At 46.2% G+C, this 18,078-nt stretch overlaps 1 protein-coding gene across 2 annotated transcripts in view; it reads left to right on the top strand.

The window, feature by feature from the left end:
- Positions 1-18,078, top strand: part of NCBP3 (nuclear cap binding subunit 3) — a 94,476-nt gene that overhangs the window by 34,304 nt on the left and 42,094 nt on the right. For both annotated transcript variants that reach the window (XM_075335352.1, XM_075335351.1), the window contains exons 3-4: positions 12,647-12,752; positions 13,204-13,329. In XM_075335352.1, the coding sequence (XP_075191467.1) occupies positions 12,647-12,752; positions 13,204-13,329 (232 nt within the window). The remainder of the gene's footprint in view (positions 1-12,646; positions 12,753-13,203; positions 13,330-18,078) is intronic.

Here is an 18,078-nt window from a genome sequence, read left to right as displayed (position 1 = left end):
GAAGGGGCCGTTTTACAGCTCTATTACGAGGTATTCTTTTACCCACCCAGGGACTGCTTTTGGACGTCCCAATTGTCTGGGTCTCCCAATGGAGCGACAAAGAAGAAGGGAATTTTGTTTACTTACCGTAAATTCCTTTTCTTCTAGCTCCAATTGGGAGACCCAGCACCCGCCCCTGTTCCCTTCAGGCTGTTATTCTTTGTGTACACATGTTGTTCAGATTGAATTGTTCTTGGTCATGGTTTCAGTTCTCCGAACATCCTTCGGATTGAATTTACCTTAGACCAATTTATAAGTTTCCTCCTTCCTGCTTTTGCACCAAAACTGAGGAGCCCGTGATGCACGGGAGGGTGTATAGCAGAGGGGAGGGGTTACACTTTTTGAGTGTAATACTTTGTGTGTCCTCCGGAGGCAGTAGCTATACACCCCAATTGTCTGGGTCTCCCAATTGGAGCTAGAAGAAAAGGAATTTACGGTAAGTAAACAAAATTCCCTTCTTTGCATGCAGCCGCATATGGGGAACTATTAACCCTTGCTGTCTTGCAAACCTTTTTGCACTCTTTTTGTACTATGCATGCCCTGTATTATTTTTGTCTGATCAATTAAAAATGTACTTTTTACCTGCACTTCAGTGCTCATGAGCGTCTATTGAATCAACTATGGGGCTTGCGGCTATTTTGGCAAAATAAGACTTCCATTCCTTTTGTATATTGACAATGAAATTCTGTAGAAATAATACATGGGAGTATGGGATCACCCGCCTTATCCTACAAATACTACATTCCTTCTGTGAATTTTACTGATAAGGCTCCCAATTAACTTAATGAATATCTCCTTTGTTCATTTATACTTTAATCCAAGGGAGAAAGAGAGTCGCACTCCAAGATGATCACCGTATCACTCCGTCTTTATTTTAGAAGAAACATGAAGGTACAGGCAGTGGGGAGGGTGAGACAAGCCATACAACGCCGGACGACGGCGTGCCGTTTTGCTAGGACTTGGCTTCTACGGGTCCAGTGCAAACTGCTATGCAGCACCGCCCTTTTAACACAAATGGTGCGGGTACTGCATTAGCAGAGTGATTTAAAATGCAAATGCAAGTATACAATTAGTTACCTCAGAAAACAGGTGAATACTTTCAGGGGTATTGACATATAACAGTCTAAGGCCCGTTTCACACGTCAGGACGTTTTTCGCTGGTGTGTAAAACACGCACATGTCCCTGCGTGTGCCGAAAATCAAGGCACACGTGGGTTGTCTAAGCGCAATCCGGGCTCCGTTCTCCGTGGCCCGTGATTGCACTTAGAGAGTCACTCACCTGCGCCCGCTCCCGCTCTCCATGGTGCTGAATCCTCCCGCGACGCAGCATCCGGCCGGCGGTGACCCCTGCAGCAGCTGCTTCTGGGTCGGCTGTGTCGCGCATAATGAATATGCGAGACAGTAATCAGCCGGCTTAGAAGCAGCCGGCAGAACGGGCTGCAGAGGACATCGCTGGACACCGGGTGAGTTAAAATGTTTTTTATTTTAAAAGCACGTTTTTTTTCTGGCACGTGTTTCACTGACCACACCACTGCGTGGTCCGTGGGACATCAGTGATGCCAGAAAAAAATGGACATGTCTCCGTGCGGCAATCACGCACACGCGGGTACGCTGTACGGAGACACGTGCAGTGACAAATCACTGACGTGTGAGCAGATCCATTCATTATAATAGGTCTGCATATGTCAGTGATTCTGGTACGTTTAAAAAAAAAGCACAAACGTCCCAGAATCACTGACGTGTGAAAGGGGCCTTACACACATATCTCTTTAAATGAAAATATATCAAAGGGTAAACGAGTTCACCATCCTTTCAAGAATAAAGCTGGTGTCACACACAGCGACAACGACGTCGCTGCTACGTCACCATTTTCTGTGACGTTGCAGCGACGTCGCTGTCGCTGTGTGTGACATCCAGCAACGACCTGGCCCCTGCTGTGAGGTCGCAGGTCGTTGCTGAATGTCCAGCTTCATTTTTTGGTCGTCACTCTCCCGCTGTGACACACACATCGCTGTGTGTGACAGCGAGAGAGCGACGAAATGAAGCGAGCAGGAGCCGGCACTGGCAGCTGCGGTAAGCTGTAACCAGCGTAAACATCGGGTAACCAAGGGAAGACCTTTCCCTGGTTACCCGATGTTTACGCTGGTTACCAGCCTCCGCCGCCCTTGCTGCCAGTGCCGGCTCCTGACATGTGGCTGCAGTATGCATCGGGTAATTAACCCGATGTATACTGTAGCAAGGAGAGCAAGGAGCCAGCGCTAAGCAGTGTGCGCGGCTCCCTGCTCTCTGAACTGTGACATGTAGCTGCAGCACACATCGGGTTAATTAACCCGATGTGTGCTGCAGGAGAGCAAGGAGCCAGCGCTAAGCGCGGCTCCCTGCTCTCTGAACTGTGACATGTAGCTGCAGCACACATCGGGTTAATTAACCCGATGTGTGCTGCAGGAGAGCAAGGAGCCAGCGCTAAGCGCGGCTCCCTGCTCTCTGAACATGTAGCACAGCGACCTTATGATCGCTGCAGGGCTGTGGAGTCGGAGTCGGAGTCGTGGAGTCGGAGTCGGAGCTCATTTTGGTGGAGTCGGAGTCGGTATAAAATGCTCCGACTCCTAAAATATATAATAAATTGGGGACAGGAGTGCAATGCAGAATGTGCTGAATATTTTACTAAATAATAACATTTAGTATAATGCGTATATTTAAGTGAAAAATTTATTGTAGTACAATGTGAACATCAGACATTTAATTGTTTTTATGATACAATAATCAAGATATTTGGATAGAACATAAAATATTTATTGGAATACAACTTTAGAACACAAAAAACTAATAAATTGTAAATATGTAATAAATATATATATATATATATATATATATATACAGTGTATATACACACACAAGATATATATGTAATCTACTGTATATTACATAGTGTATTACTTATTTACAATTTATTACAGTTTTTTTGTGTTCTAAAGTTGTATTCCAATAAATATATTTTATGTTCTATCCAAATATCTTGATTATTGTATCATAAAAATTATTAAATGTCTGATGTTCACATACACATATTCATGTACTACAATAATTTTTTTTTTTTTTTTTTTTTTTTTAAGTTTATAAATCAAGCATACATCTTGAACATTTATAAAGATTATAATACATAAACAGTGATCTCTCAGTTTCGGAATGACAAAAATAACATCACATTGTAGATTTCATTGGAACTCTATAAGCTATCCTTATGCTAACACTCCATGGCAAACCATACACTAGAAATCAGAGTTCCAGCTAAACATGTCTTCCTGATAATTGACAAGACCACTCTCAGCATAAAACAATCCCCTTTTAAGTTATTGAATAAAAATTTAAGAAAAAGTAGAAAACTAGAAAAAAAAAAAAAAAAGAACAGATATAAGCTTAGAAAAGAAGGAATCAAATAGAGTGAAGAAAGTAGGGTAAAGAGGGGGTGGGGGAAAAAAGTGTGTGGGGAGAGGGGAAGACAAGGTATGTCACCATTTCTCATCCCAAATAACCTGCCAGACTCACCGTGAACTCAGGAGACTCCATGAACGTAATCCACGGTCCCCACACTGTGATAAATTTTTCCGTGAGCCCATTAAGTTCAGCTGTGAGTTCCTCCATTCTCTGGAGGTTTGCCATCTCCTCTACCCAGTCAGCTAACGTGGGGCATCTAGTCTGTTTCCAGTATCTGGGAATAATTATACGGGCTGCCGCTAAACAAAATCGCAGCAGGTCCCTCTTTTGTGACTTGAATGAACCTGGAAGGATAGAGAGGAGGGCCACCTGGGGAGATCTCTCCACCTCACCCCCACTCATCTTTTTATACAGAGAAAACACTGAGTCCCAGAATGGTTGCAATTTAGCACAGCTCCACCATATATGTAACATAGACCCTTTTTCTGTACCACATCTCCAGCACATGTCGGACACTGAGGGAAAGATAGCATGCAATTTGGTCGGGTATTGGTACCACCTTGTGAGAATTTTATAGTTTTTCTCTTGGGCGGCACAAGCCAGAGAAAGTTTGTGGGTCCACAGAAACGCCCTGCTCCATCTGTCCTCCGAAATGTCCTCTCCCAGTTCCTCTCCCCATCTATAGACAAATTTGGGTCTGTCCGACATGTCTCTCTGGTTCAGCATTTTATAAATAAGAGAGATGACATGCCCAGGTGACGAACCCTGCAAGAACAATTTCTCAAATGGAGTAGGGGGGGTCCTCAACTTCCTCTCCCTGTCCTGGTTGGATAGAAACGATTTCAGCTGCATATATTCTATCCAGGAAACCTCTCTCCCTGTGGCCCGTAGAGATGCATAAGGGGGCAGGGTATTTCCCTGGAGCACATGAAAAAAACGAGTTTCCTCCACCCGAGTATATCCCAGAAATTTATTGGAATGAAGCCCCGGAGGGAACTCCTGGTTGCCAAAGAGGGGGGTAAGTGGACCCCTCCCCTGTGAGAGAGAACCCCTCTTAACCTCACCGTCCCACGTCCCCATCACTGTCCAAATAAACTCCATTCCCTTCTCTATCTGTGACCTACTCTCCTTTCCCATCCATGAGAGGAAGTGCAAAGGGACTCCCAATCCGTCCTGTTCGATCGCGACCCATTGTTTCGAGTTCCTATGGAAGTGCCAATCCATTATCCTCGTTAGAATAGTTGCCCTGTAGTATAACTGGAAATTTGGGAGCCCTGCCCCTCCATTATTTTTGTGTCTGGTAAGAGTTTTTATGCTTGTCCGAGGTCTCCTATTCCCCCAAACGAACCTTGACAAAGCCGTCCGAATTTTGGAAAAGTAACTCCCCGGCAGCTGAATAGGTACCGTTTGGAACAAGAAAAGAAACCTAGGAAGAACATCCATTTTAATAGCGTTGATACGCCCAAACCACGATAGTCTTTTTTTGTCGTACTTCTTTAAATCCCTAATTGTCCTCTCTAACAGGGGTAGAAAATTATGATGCATAATTTTTGTTGGATCCCGAGGTACAACTACCCCCAGATATTTTATAGCTGACGGTTGCCACTTAAAGGGAAAATTTTGGGTTGTACGGGCTAGATCTTCCGCCGACAGGGTAACATTCATAGCCTCTGATTTAGAGAAGTTCACTTTAAAATTACTTAAGTTACCAAACTCCTCGAACTCTTTGAGCAAAGACGGGAAGGATATGTGTGGCTGGGAAATAAACATGAGAAGGTCGTCAGCAAATAAAGCTAACTTGCGATTCCCTCCCCCGGCCTCTATCCCATGGATACTAGCATTATTTCTTATGGCGACCGCTAGATGCTCCATGACAATGACGTAGAGCAGAGGTGACAATGGACATCCTTGCCTTGTTCCATTGTGGACCTGAAACGATGACGACAGAAACCCATTCGTCCTAACTTTTGCTGAGGGTCTCGAATAAAGGGACGCAATCCTATCTAAAAAATTTTTGCCCAAACCCACCTGCTTTAGAGCGGCCATCATGAAATTCCAACTGACCCCTACAATAAATTTTTCACCTAACTATAAGCAATATATGTAGGAGTCGGAGTCGGAGCCGGAGTCGGAGTCGGAGCTGGAGTCGGAGTCGGTGCAAGAGAATTTGAGGAGTCGGAGTCGGAGTCGAAGGTTTGGCTTACCGACTCCACAGCCCTGGATCGCTGCTTCTGCTGTGTTTGACAGCTAAGCAGCGATCATAACAGCGACTTACAAGGTCGCTGTTACGTCACCGAAAATGGTGACGTAACAGCGACGTCGTTGTCGCTGTCGTTTAGTGTGAACCCAGCTTAAGACAGAATCTGATCATACATTATAGCAAGCACATTTCTCAAGATACTATAATCTAATATGTAAATTTTCTTTTCAGAAGTATAGTATATAACAATATAAAACAGTAGCTGTTTATCAAAGTCATGATCAGATAGTGCCATTAATAGAAGGGTACCGCAGTGAATGTGTCGCATAATCAGCATATCAAGTAAAGGGAGGGTATTTAAAGAAAGACAGATAAATCGTTCCTGTCATTCAGACCTAGCGGTCCCATTGCGTTTAAATCTAAGATCAATCTGGATTCTTTTTGCAATAGCATGCGGTGCGTATCACCACCTCTGCTGCTGGGATTAACCTTAAACAGGCCAGCAAAGGACAGTAAGTTAGTTACTATTATGGCACTCCTGCATATGTTTAATAAATCTTGCTGAACCTACCCCTGATGTTATAGATTTACAGTGTTCCCTAAAACGAACATAAAGGGGCCGAATCGTTTTTCCGATGTAATAATGGTTACAAGGGCAGAATATTGCATACACTATATAGGTGGCCTTGCATGATATAAAATCATTAACCCTAAGGCTAAGTTCACACATCCTGTGTTTTCAATCCGTCAGGTCCGTCAGCAACGGATCAGTCATTTTCAAGATGTCAACTGATGCAACTGATGTGTTTTTCACAGGATTCCTTTCACAGGAATCCTGTGAAAAAACGGATCAGTTGCGTCCGTTACATCCGCTGTGCGTCCGTTTTTTGACGGATCAGTCATGATCCGTCTGTGTTTGGGACAGCCCAGTGGGCGTGCCAAGCATGCTGGGCATGCTCAGTAGAGCATGACGGAATCCTGCGCTGGATTCCGTTGTAAGACGGATTACGACGGAATCCAGCACCATAGACATGCATTACAAGCTTGACGGATGGCGACGGATTCCTGCGCGGCGCGTTAATTTTGACGGCCCGAAAAACGTTACATTCTGCGTTGCTCCCCGCTCGGCGGTCAGTCAAAAACGACGGACCGCGACGCAGCGGATGCAACGCAGGGTCATCAGTCGCAATCCGTCGCTAATAGAAGTCTATGGGGAAATACAGGATTCCTGCAAAATATTTTGAAGGATACCGTAATTCCCCAAGGTGACGGATTGTGACTGATGCAAAACACAGGATGTGTGAACTTAGCCTAAGGTACTCACACCCCACTTTTACAACATCTCCCGTTTTATGTGCAGAACAAAAGGGACAATTCCCACATCTAAAATTACCCTTAATCTTTTTCCTGTCTAGCCACGTCTTTTCCTTTACGGGCATAAATCTATTTTTTACTAGGTCACCTAAATTATAGCATCTTCTGTAAAATACCAAGGGACCCTCCTTAACAAGATCCCTAAGATCCTTGTCATTCTTGAACAGGTGCCAGTGTTTTTTTATGCTGGATCTGACGATATCAAACATAGAATTGTATTTAAAATTAAAGGCGCATCTATCCCCGGTGGCATCGTTCGGCATTACTCCTGGTATTTTTTTAGAAGTTTTTTTGCGAGATCTGGCATGAAAAGTGTTCGCAGTTGCGGTCCTATCTAATGCGGCTTCTATGATCCTAGAAGGGTAACCTCGTTCAAATAAGCGTGCCTTCAAATCAGAGGCTTGTTCTTCAAATTTCAAAGAATCATTGTTAGGCTATGTGCGCACGTTGCGTACTAGCCCTGCAGAAATTTCTGCAGCGATCTGAAGAGCACACGTGCGCTTCAAATCTCTGCAGAAAATGTCCGTAGAGAATAAAAAAAAAAGCCGATTCCATGCGCTCTGCCTGCAGCTCTTGCCATAGACAGAGCAGGAGCTGCCGGCAAAGCGCACGGAAGAAGTGACATGTCACTTTTTAGAACGCAGCGCTTCGGGCAGCAGCCGAAGCGCTGCGCTCTAAGACGCCACGTGTCCACAGCCCCTGCACAATCTCCATAAACTGTGCAGGGGACGCAGGACGCATGCAGTTACGCTGCGCTACAAAGCACAGCGTAACTGCATGTATTTACGCAACGTGCGCACATAGCCTTAATGCGTTTTAAACGCAAGAACTGACTGTATGGGAGAGAAGTACTGGTATGGGAAGGATGAGCGCTACTGAAATGTAGCAGATTGTTAACGGCTGTAGGTTTCCTATGGACCTCCCTAAGGATAGTCCCGTCATTCACAGTCAGTTTGACGTCCAGGAAAATGAGTTCCTGGCCGCCAAACGGACTAGTGAATAGCATATTAAAAATACGAGTGAACGAGTACCACGAGGTCTTAGAATTGTAAAACAGATCTCTTTCTATCAAGATGATGTTATTTTTAAAAAAAGAATGGGACAAAGTGCTGCAGGAGTGCTCTATGAGATTCCTGCAGATTGTGTTGGCAAAAAATGAGGAAGAGCATGATAAGGTCACCACCGAGCTGCTGGATTTGAGAAAAGAACTGGAGAATCGCATTACTGAGGAGGCTTGGACGTCCTTCCTGACTAAACTGGATAAAAAATTAATACCACTTCAGGCGCAAATAAAAGAAAGGAAGAGAGAGAAATACATAAGCGATAAAATGGACTATGACAACCAGCAAGTTTTTTCTTGGAATAAATCTCGATCTTTAACCCATAATTTCAAAAAATCTTTTTATAAATACCCAAATAAAAATGTTAATAGAAAAAAGAATGCTTGGACCATGGACTCAGACTCCAGTGGGGGGGAGGAGCTCGTGGTCAGGCATAAAAAACCATCACCTGCGGCTACCTCTCGGGCTCCGTCCTCGTCTGCCCCCCCTTTGGGAGGCGGATTAGGAGGGGCGGCAGACGAGGACGGAGAGGGCATTCCCAATCCCGGGAAGCGAAAACAGGTCTCTTGGAGGGCTTAACGGATGTTTATGGGTTAACTGATGAGATTAATGCTTTGCCGGATTTATCTCCATGTGATAAGAATATTATCGCAACTGTGAACACTTTTCATGCCAGATCTCGCAAAAAAACTTCTAAAAAAAAATACCAGGAGTAATGCCGAACGATGCCACCGGGGATAGATGCGCCTTTAATTTTAAATACAATTCTATGTTTGATATCGTGAGATCCAGCATAAAAAAACACTGGCACCTGTTAACCCCTTCACGACCTTGGACGGATCTATCCGTCCAAGATTGTGTCCCGTTAAGCCCCGCCCCCTGCCGCGGGCAGGCGGCGTGGATCGGCACACATATCAGCTGTTTTCAACAGCTGACATGTGTGCCTGCTAGCCGCGGGTGGAATCGCTTCCACCCGCGGCCATTAACCCCTTAAATCTTGCTGCCAAAGTCTGGCAGCAAGATCTAAATGCGCGCGGCCATCTTTTTTACTTACCGCCACCCCCACCGGAAGTCACGTGATAATCGGTGGTTGCCATCGTAGCACAGGGTCATGTGATGACGCCTGCACCTACGAAGTTTCACTTTCGTTTTCCCTCGGCCGAGATCAGAGGGAAAAACTGAATCTGCTGTTTACAGCTGTATAGCTGTGATCAGCAGATAGATAAGAGCGATCGGATTGCTGATCGCTATAGCCCCCTAGGGGGACTAGTAAAATAAAAAAAAAAGTGAAAAAAAAGTTTTAAAAAATAAAAAAAAAACAAACCTAAAAGTTCAAATCACCCCCCTTTCCCCCCATTGAAAATTAAAGGGTTAAAAAATAAATATACACATATTTGGTATCGCCGCGTTCAGAAATGCCCGATCTATCAAAATATAAAATCAATTAATCTGATTGGTAAACGGCGTAGTGGCAAAAAAAATTCCAAACGCCAAAATTACGTTTTTTGGTCACCGCAAGTTTTACGCAAAATGCAATAACAGGCGATCAAAACGTAGCATATGCGCAAAAATGGTACCATTATAAACGTCAGCTCGAGACGCAAAAAATAAGCCATCACTGAGCCATAGATCCCAAAAAATAAGAACGCTACGTGTTTCGGAAAATGGCGCAAAACGTGCGCCACTTTTATTGGACAAACTTGTGAATTTGTTTTAACCCCTTAGATACATGTAAACCTATAGTAACCTATGTTACTTGATATGCTGATTATGCAACACATTGACTGCGGTACCCTTCTATTAATGGCACTATCTGATCATGACTTTGATAAACAGCTACTGTTTTATATTGTTATATACTATACTTCTGAAAAGAAAATTTACATAGTAGATTATAGTATCTTGAAAAATGTGCTTGCTATAATGTATGATCAGATTCTGTCTTAGGCTATGTGCCCACGCTGCGGAAAATGCGCGGATTTTGCCGCGGATTTCTCGCGGAAAAGCCGCGGATTTTCCGAAAATCTGCAGCAGCGGCACTTCCCAGCCATTTCAATGGCATTTTGGAAATGCTGTGTCCATGCTGCGGATTTTGATCCGGAAAAATCTGCAACATGTCAATTATTGTTGCGGATTTTGATCCGGATTTTGGCTATAGAATTGGGGAAAAAAAATTAAATAAATCCGCGGCAAATCCGCACCTTTGAAAAGGTGCGGATTTGCCGGTAAAGTCGCGGATTTTCATGCAGAAAAATCCGCAGCAACATTCTACCGTGGACACATAGCCTTAGGGGTACTTCACACACAGCGAGATCGCTACTGAGTCACGTTTTTTGTGACCTCATTAGCGATCTCGCTGTGTGTGACACTGAGCAGCGATCTGGCCCCTGCTGTGAGATTGCTGCTCGTTACACACAGTGCTGGTTCGTTTTTTATTGTTGCTCTCCCGCTGATAAGCACACATCGCTGTGTGTGACAGCGAGAGAGCAACAATCCTGAATGTGCAGGGAGCAGGAGCCGGCGTCTGACAGCCTGCGGTAAGCTGTAACCAAGGTAAACATCGGGTAACCAAGGTGGTTACCCGATATTTACCTTCGTTACCAGCCTCCGCAGCTCTCACGCTGCTAGTGCCGGCTCCTGCTCCCTGCACACGCTAAGTTAAGCGGTGTGCGCTGGTAACTAAGGTAAACATCGGGTAACCATACCCGATGTTTACCTTAGTTACCAGTGTCCGTAGCTTCCAGACGCCGGCTCCGTGCAAGTGCAGTGTCGCTTGCACGTCGCTGCTGGCTGGGGGCTGGTCACTGGTCGCTGGTGATATTTGCCTGTTTGACAGCTAACCAGCGACCATGTTGCGATGCAGCAGCGATCCTGACCAGGTCAGAACACTGGTCGGATCGCTGCTGCATCGCTAAAGTGTGAAGGTACCCTTATTCTTGAAAGGATGGTGAACTCGTTTACCCTTTGATATATTTTCATTTAAAGAGATATGTGTGTTAGACTGTTATATGTCAATACCCCTGAAAGTATTCACCTGTTTTCTGAGGTAACTAATTGTATACTTGCATTTGCATTTTAAATCACTCTGCTAATGCAGTACCCGCACCATTTGTGTTAAAAGGGCGGTGCTGCATAGCGGTTTGCACTGGACCCGTGGAAGCTAAGTCCTAGCGAAACGGCACGCCGTCGTCCGGCGTTGTATGGCTTGTCTCACCCTCCCCACTGCCTGTACTTTCATGTTTCTTCTGAAATAAAGACGGAGTGATACGGTGATCATCTTGGAGTGCGAATCTTTCTCCTTTGGATTAATTGTGGCTTACACCGTGAGTCTGCACCAGGATCCCCTCCATGGCTTATTGGGGCTTAAACAGCTGAACATACAGCAATACGCGGAGTAGGCGGTGCATCGGGACTCTTACTTCTATCATTTATACTTTGGCTAACTTTTTTCAATATACAGCTTAGAATTATACTATGGGTCCATGCGATGGCTACATAGACAGACAGATAATTATACAACTACATCTACATTTTCATTATTTACATACAGATATTCTTATTACGTTTAAACAAACATACTACAGCTCAGGCCACCTCCACATTATAGCGCTGGAGGAGCTGATCAGATTAATGTACTTTTCCATGGGAAAGTTTTTTAGCAAAACTAGTATTTTATTCATTGAAATCCCTGGTGTTTGTATGTATGAGTCCAGTGGGTGATCCTTGTCAGTGATGACAGTCTTCCCTTTATATCCAAGTAGGACCGCCCACTGCTGTCCAAAAATTGGGCTGCATGTACAATGGGACAGGTTCCCTTTAATGTCTAGTCTATGAAATTCAGTCACATGCCGGCTGCTTGCTTCAGCTAAAAGGAGAAATCTATTGTTCACTAGAGACCCTAACACCCGGGAGAAGAGATAAGAACTAGGGATGATCGAATACCTCAAATATTCGGCTTTGCGAACATTTTCCGACTAGGTCGCCATTATGCGGATGTTTGATACACAATGTAAGTCTATGGGAAGCCAGAATAGTTCCGAGTAGTTGTTGTTCGAGGTTTCCCATAGACTTACATTGTGCATCGAATAGTCGAATAGCGGTGATTTATTCGGCATATATTCGCGAAGCTGAATATTTGAGGTATTCGATCATCCCTAATAAGAACTGAAACTTGGGATTGATGGGTTTCTCCCCGTCAGGTGTCGCAAGCAGGAGGCAGAGGGATGCACTGTGTAGTCATGGAGCATGCATATAGTGCACACTCAGTATGATCAGGTGAGAGGGGTCGTAATGTTATCGGCAGAGCTCAATTCCATGTGATGCCAGTGGCTCTCTCCGGTGCCAGGGGATGGATTATATAGCCATATATTTATATTAGTTAGTCTCACTGCTTCACATTTATTTTTTTATTTTTTTGTTTGTATATTTATTTGTTTATTTTTTTTCTGTTTTATTTCTTTGGAGTGGCTCCTAAAAGTGAGTAGGCCGAACATGGCAGCTTCATGGGAATAACTTGTCATTTCTTCTTTTCTACCAGGAAGCCATTGAAAAGAAGGAGCAGAGAGCAAAGCGTTTTCACTTCCGTGCAGAAGTCAATGATAATCAAAGAGATGTAGTATTGGATCGCGAGATGATGAGAAAAGGTGAATACCCTGTCTAGAAGTAATGATCCCTTACTGAATTATTTACCTTAATCCATTGAGGTCTTCCGGTAAAATGTGGAGGCGCTTGTGGCTCTATTGTCTTTGGTGACTGAATAGAAATCCTGCTCACTTTTTCCGAGTATGTTATTAGGTTTCCTAGGCGGGGACCTACCATTATGCTGATGTGTAAGTGATGTTCATTCACCTGTATCCCGGCCTTTGGGTAACTCAATCCTGAGTAAGCGGTCTCGAAGGAAATGATGAAAGCTTGTTATACTGCTGCCATGTTTCATTACGTGTTGCTAAGCCAGCGCTTCACAGGCCACATATTCCCTGTGGTCTCCTCTGACACTGTGCTCTTGTGATGTCTCCCTTCACTAGAAGATCATTTTAATAGGTTAAGTCAAATATTGTAAAGAAGAACTTATTAATAATGCCTGATGTTTTTCAGCAATCCCCAAAGTCCGTCTGGAAACCATCCACGTCAGTGGGGTGGACGAGATGAGCACACAGGATATATTTGCCTTCTTCAAACAATATCCTCCCGGCTACATTGAATGGCTGGACGATACGTCGTGTAAGTTGTTACTGGTGTGAAATGATTAAGATCTATTTCATTGTCTGCACTAAGCAATGTAAAAGCTTAATATATGAAAGTTTTTGGATATATCCTTGTAAATTTATTAAAAATATTTATATTTTTTTCTTTTTATAAAGCTGAATTACAACCAATATGGCTGCCATTAAAGCTCAGTTCTAGAGTAATAAAACCTAAATCTGCCTAGAAATAGATGGATTATTTCTGCAGTGGCCGTATATCTCAAAACTAGAGTGATTTACATTCAGGAGATACAGCAGGAGCATGTGTTATTGGTCACTCATTGATGTTACTGGGTGCGGTGTAATGCGGCAGTGTATAGAAGAAATCTGGGCAACAAGACCCCAGCCCCCTCCTCATGGGGCAATTAACTGCACCAGCCGGACCCCTGATATTGTCTATTTGACAAGCTAGTGTGTCCTCTCCTATTGAATGCTGCTCTTCATAAAGAAGTCTAAAGCCCAGCAGTCATTTCGGCCGGCTCTCCCATATACAGGAGCGCACTCCTGTGTTCTGTATGAGAGCGCTACTGCCGGACATGTCTGATGGCGGATCATCTCCTAAAGAACAAATAGATCTCCAATGCCCGATTGATAACTTTCCAGATAATAAATTGTCCAGGGTCTCATACACATTAGACTGTCAGACAAGCCCATGCGTATCTGCTGGCTCAGCAGACATTGGTCTGTGTTAGGTGGCTTAGGTTACTTTTCCACAATGAGTTTTGGTGAGTTTTTGACATGGCGCAAAAAATACAGCATCTTATAGTTCTAGTAGAAAGGATTTATAGAAATCTCTTCTTCTTTGCTTTTTTTCGCAGTATAAACTGACCTGCAGTGTGTGTTTTTGTTTTTTTGGGTTTTTTTTAAATCCGCCACATGACATTTTCTTTTGTGGGTACTCTGGTTTTTCCCCATAGAAATGCATTAGGCTACATGCGCACGCTGCATCATTTTGTGTTCACAAACTGCAGCCAAAACTGCACCTTGTCAGAGAGAGCCTGGAAATGTCACAAAAAACTAATTTCTTCGGCGCTCCATTGGGAGACCCAGACGATTGGGTGTATAGCACTGCCTCCGGAGGCCACACAAAGCAATTACACTAAAAAGTGTAAGGCCCCTCCCCTTCTGGCTATACACCCCCAGTGGGATCACTGGCTCACCAGTTTTCTGCTTTGTGCGAAGGAGGTCAGACATCCACGCATAGCTCCACTGTTTAGTCAGCAGTAGCTGCTGACTATGTCGGATGGAAGAAAAGAGGGCCCATATGGGGCCCCCAGCATGCTCCCTTCTTACCCCACTTGTGGTTTGTAAGGTTGAGGTACCCATTGCGGGTACAGAGGCTGGAGCCCACATGCTGTTTTCCTTCCCCATCCCCCTGAGGGGCTCTGAGGAAGTGGGATCTTACCGGCCCCCAAGCCCTGAGGCCGGGCTCCATCCACAGACCCAGTGAACCTGCTGGATACGGAGCTGGGTACCGTTCAGGGACAAGGCCCTGCAACTTTCAGGTACTCTGTGTCCCCGTACAGACAGGCACGCACACACCAGACTTGCTGGGTGTGTTAGTGCGCCGGGGACAGTAGCGCTGCACGCTGGGGTTTGAGTCACAGCAGCTTAGCTGTGTGACTTCATGTGCTGGGAACTACCGCGCCGGCCACTCTCGGAGCGGCGGCGCGGCTGGGACTTGTAGTGCGCCGGGGACTTAGCGCCGACCGCGCTTTTACGGCGGCGGCGCTTATAAATTTAGTCCCCGGCTTTTGCGGCCTAGCTCCGCTTCGTTCCCGCCCCCTCCCTGTCACTCAGGGAATGGGACAGACGCTGTGCAATCGTCAGCGCCGAGGGCTGGAGCCTTATTTACATGCTCCAGCCCTCTCACTAGGCACAGTGGGACGCAGGTTTCCCGCTTTTGGTCTGAGCACGCCCAGGGCCCGCCCCCCCCTCCACAGGACGCCGGCAGCCATTCCTGCATGCAGTCTGGCTGGAGGACGGACACAGGCTCTGGGAGACCCAGACTAGGGATTTCTGGCGACCACACACCCGCGTTTAGCGGGCGGTAAGCAGCACATTAGTGCTGGCCCCACTAGTGCCACAGTGTTGTATTGGTGTACTTTTTCCTGTACCAGATATATAGATATATATACTGCACTGTACGGTCGCTTCTTGGCTGTATACCCCTATATTGCTCTGAGGAGACAGCAACATGTCATCCACAAAACGCAAGGGTGCCAAGGCACGGGCTGTATACACTGCTTGTACAGCATGTGGGGCTAATCTACCAGCAGGCTCCAACGACTCTCATTGTGTGCAATGTTCAGTCCCAGTGGCACTTCGGCAGCTAGAGTCTATGGTGGTGGTAGCCCAGGCAGAGACGCCTGTGAACCCTGCCCCGGTGACGGGGACAGAATTTGCAGTCTTTGCTGACAAAATGTCTGTGACTATGACAAAAATCCTGGAGACCTTGCAGTCCAGGCCAGTTGCTCAGACCATGGACACTGCTGTGTCTATGTTCCCCGGTCCCCCTCAGTTGGAACTAATCCGTACTTCAAGGGGGTCCCAGGCATCACAGGCTGAGGGCTCTGACTCTGACGACAGTCCCAGGCCGCCTAAGCGAACTCGCTGGGAGAGACCCTCCACGTCATCACGCGGGTCAGGGTCTCAGCGAGAAGGGTCTCTATATGATGAGACAGAGGTGGGTGATCAGGAGTCTAGTCCTGACACCGCACTCAATTTGGATACGCCAGATGGTGACGCCATGGTAAATGACCTTATAGCGGCCATCAATAGGCTGTTGGATATTTCTCCCCCAGCCCCTTCAGCAGAGGAGGCAGCTGCCCAGCAGGAGAAATTCCATTTCCTGTATCCCAAGCGTAAATTGAGTACTTTTCTGGACCACTCTGACTTCAGAGAATCAATCCAGAAACACCATGCTTATCCGGACAAGCGTTTTTCCAAACGTCTGAAGGATACACGTTATCCCTTTCCCCCTGACGTGGTCAAGCGCTGGACCCAGTGTCCAAAAGTGGACCCTCCAATATCCAGGCTTGCAGCTAGATCCATAGTTGCAGTGGAGGATGGGGCTTCACTTAAAGATGCCAATGACAGACAGATGGACCTTTGGTTGAAATCTGTCTATGAAGCTATTGGCGCGTCGTTTGCTCCAGCATTCGCGGCCGTGTGGGCGCTCCAAGCTATTTCAGCTGGTCTGGCACAGGTGGACTCTTTCTTAAGTCCAGCAGTGCCGCAAGTGGCGTCCTTAACTACGCAAATGACTGCGTTTGCGACCTACGCTATCAATGCGGTACTAGACTCTACGAGCCGTACCTCAATGGCATCCGCCAACTCTGTAGTTTTGCGCAGAGCCTTGTGGTTAAAAGAATGGAAAGCAGATTCTGCTTCTAAAAAATGTTTAACCAGCTTGCCATTATCTGGAGACAGACTGTTTGGTGAGCAATTGGCGGAAATCATTAAACAGTCCAAAGGTAAGGACTCTTCCTTACCCCAGCCCAGATCAAACAAACCTCAACAGAGGAAGTGGCAGTCAAAGTTTCGGTCCTTTCGAGGCTCGGGCAAGCCCCAATTCTCCTCGTCCAAAGGGACTCAGAAAGAGCAAAGGAGCTCTGATTCCTGGCGGACTCACTCACGCCCCAAGAAATCAACCGGAGGTACCGCTTCCAAGGCGGCTGCCTCATGACTTTCGGCCGCCTCCCTCCGCATCCTCGGTCGGTGGCAGGCTCTCCCGCTTTTGCGACATTTGGCTGCCACAGGTCAAAGACCGGTGGGTAACAGACATTTTGTCTCACGGGTACAGGATAGTTCAGTTCTCGGCCTCCGCCTCGGTTCTTCAGAACTTCCCCACATCCCGACCGAGCAGATGCCCTTCTGCAGGCGGTGCATTCTCTAAGAGCAGAAGGAGTGGTGGTCCCTGTTCCTCTTCGGGAACGAGGACAAGGTTTTTACTCCAATCTCTTTGTGGTGCCAAAAAAGGACGGCTCATTCCGTCCTGTTCTGGACCTAAAACTGCTCAACAAGCATGTGAACGCCAGGCGGTTCCGGATGGAATCCCTCCGCTCAGTCATTGCCTCAATGTCTCAAGGAGATTTCCTAGCATCAATAGACATCAAAGATGCTTATCTCCACGTGCCGATTGCTACAGAGCACCAACGCTTTCTACGCTTCGTGATAGGAGACGACCATCTTCAGTTCGTAGCTCTGCCATTTGGTCTGGCGACAGCCCCACGGGTGTTCACCAAGGTCATGGCGGCAGTGGTAGCAGTCTTGCACTCTCAGGGACACTCTGTGATCCCTTACTTGGACGATCTACTTGTCAAGGCACCCTCTCAGGAGGCATGCCAACTCAGCCTGGATGTTGCACTGGAGACTCTCCAGACGTTCGGGTGGATCATCAACTTCTCAAAGTCAACTCTGTTACCGACCCAATCACTGACGTATCTTGGCATGGAGTTTCATACTCTCTCAGCGATAGTGAAGCTTCCGCTGGACAAGCAGCGGTCACTACAGACTGGGGTGCAGGCTCTCCTTCAAAGTCAGTCGCACTCCTTAAGACGCCTCATGCACTTCCTCGGGAAGATGGTGGCGGCAATGGAGGCGGTTCCGTTTGCGCAGTTTCATCTGCGCCCTCTTCAATGGGACATTCTCCGCCAATGGGACGGGAAGTCAACATCCCTGGACAGGAAAGTCTCCCTTTCCCAGACGGCCAAGGACTCTCTGC

This window comes from Anomaloglossus baeobatrachus, chromosome 2 (genome assembly GCF_048569485.1).
Source record: "Anomaloglossus baeobatrachus isolate aAnoBae1 chromosome 2, aAnoBae1.hap1, whole genome shotgun sequence".
NCBI classification, from domain to species: domain Eukaryota; kingdom Metazoa; phylum Chordata; class Amphibia; order Anura; family Aromobatidae; genus Anomaloglossus; species Anomaloglossus baeobatrachus.
Note: the sequence above shows the minus strand (reverse complement) of the source record. Positions and strands in the feature narration are given on the sequence as shown.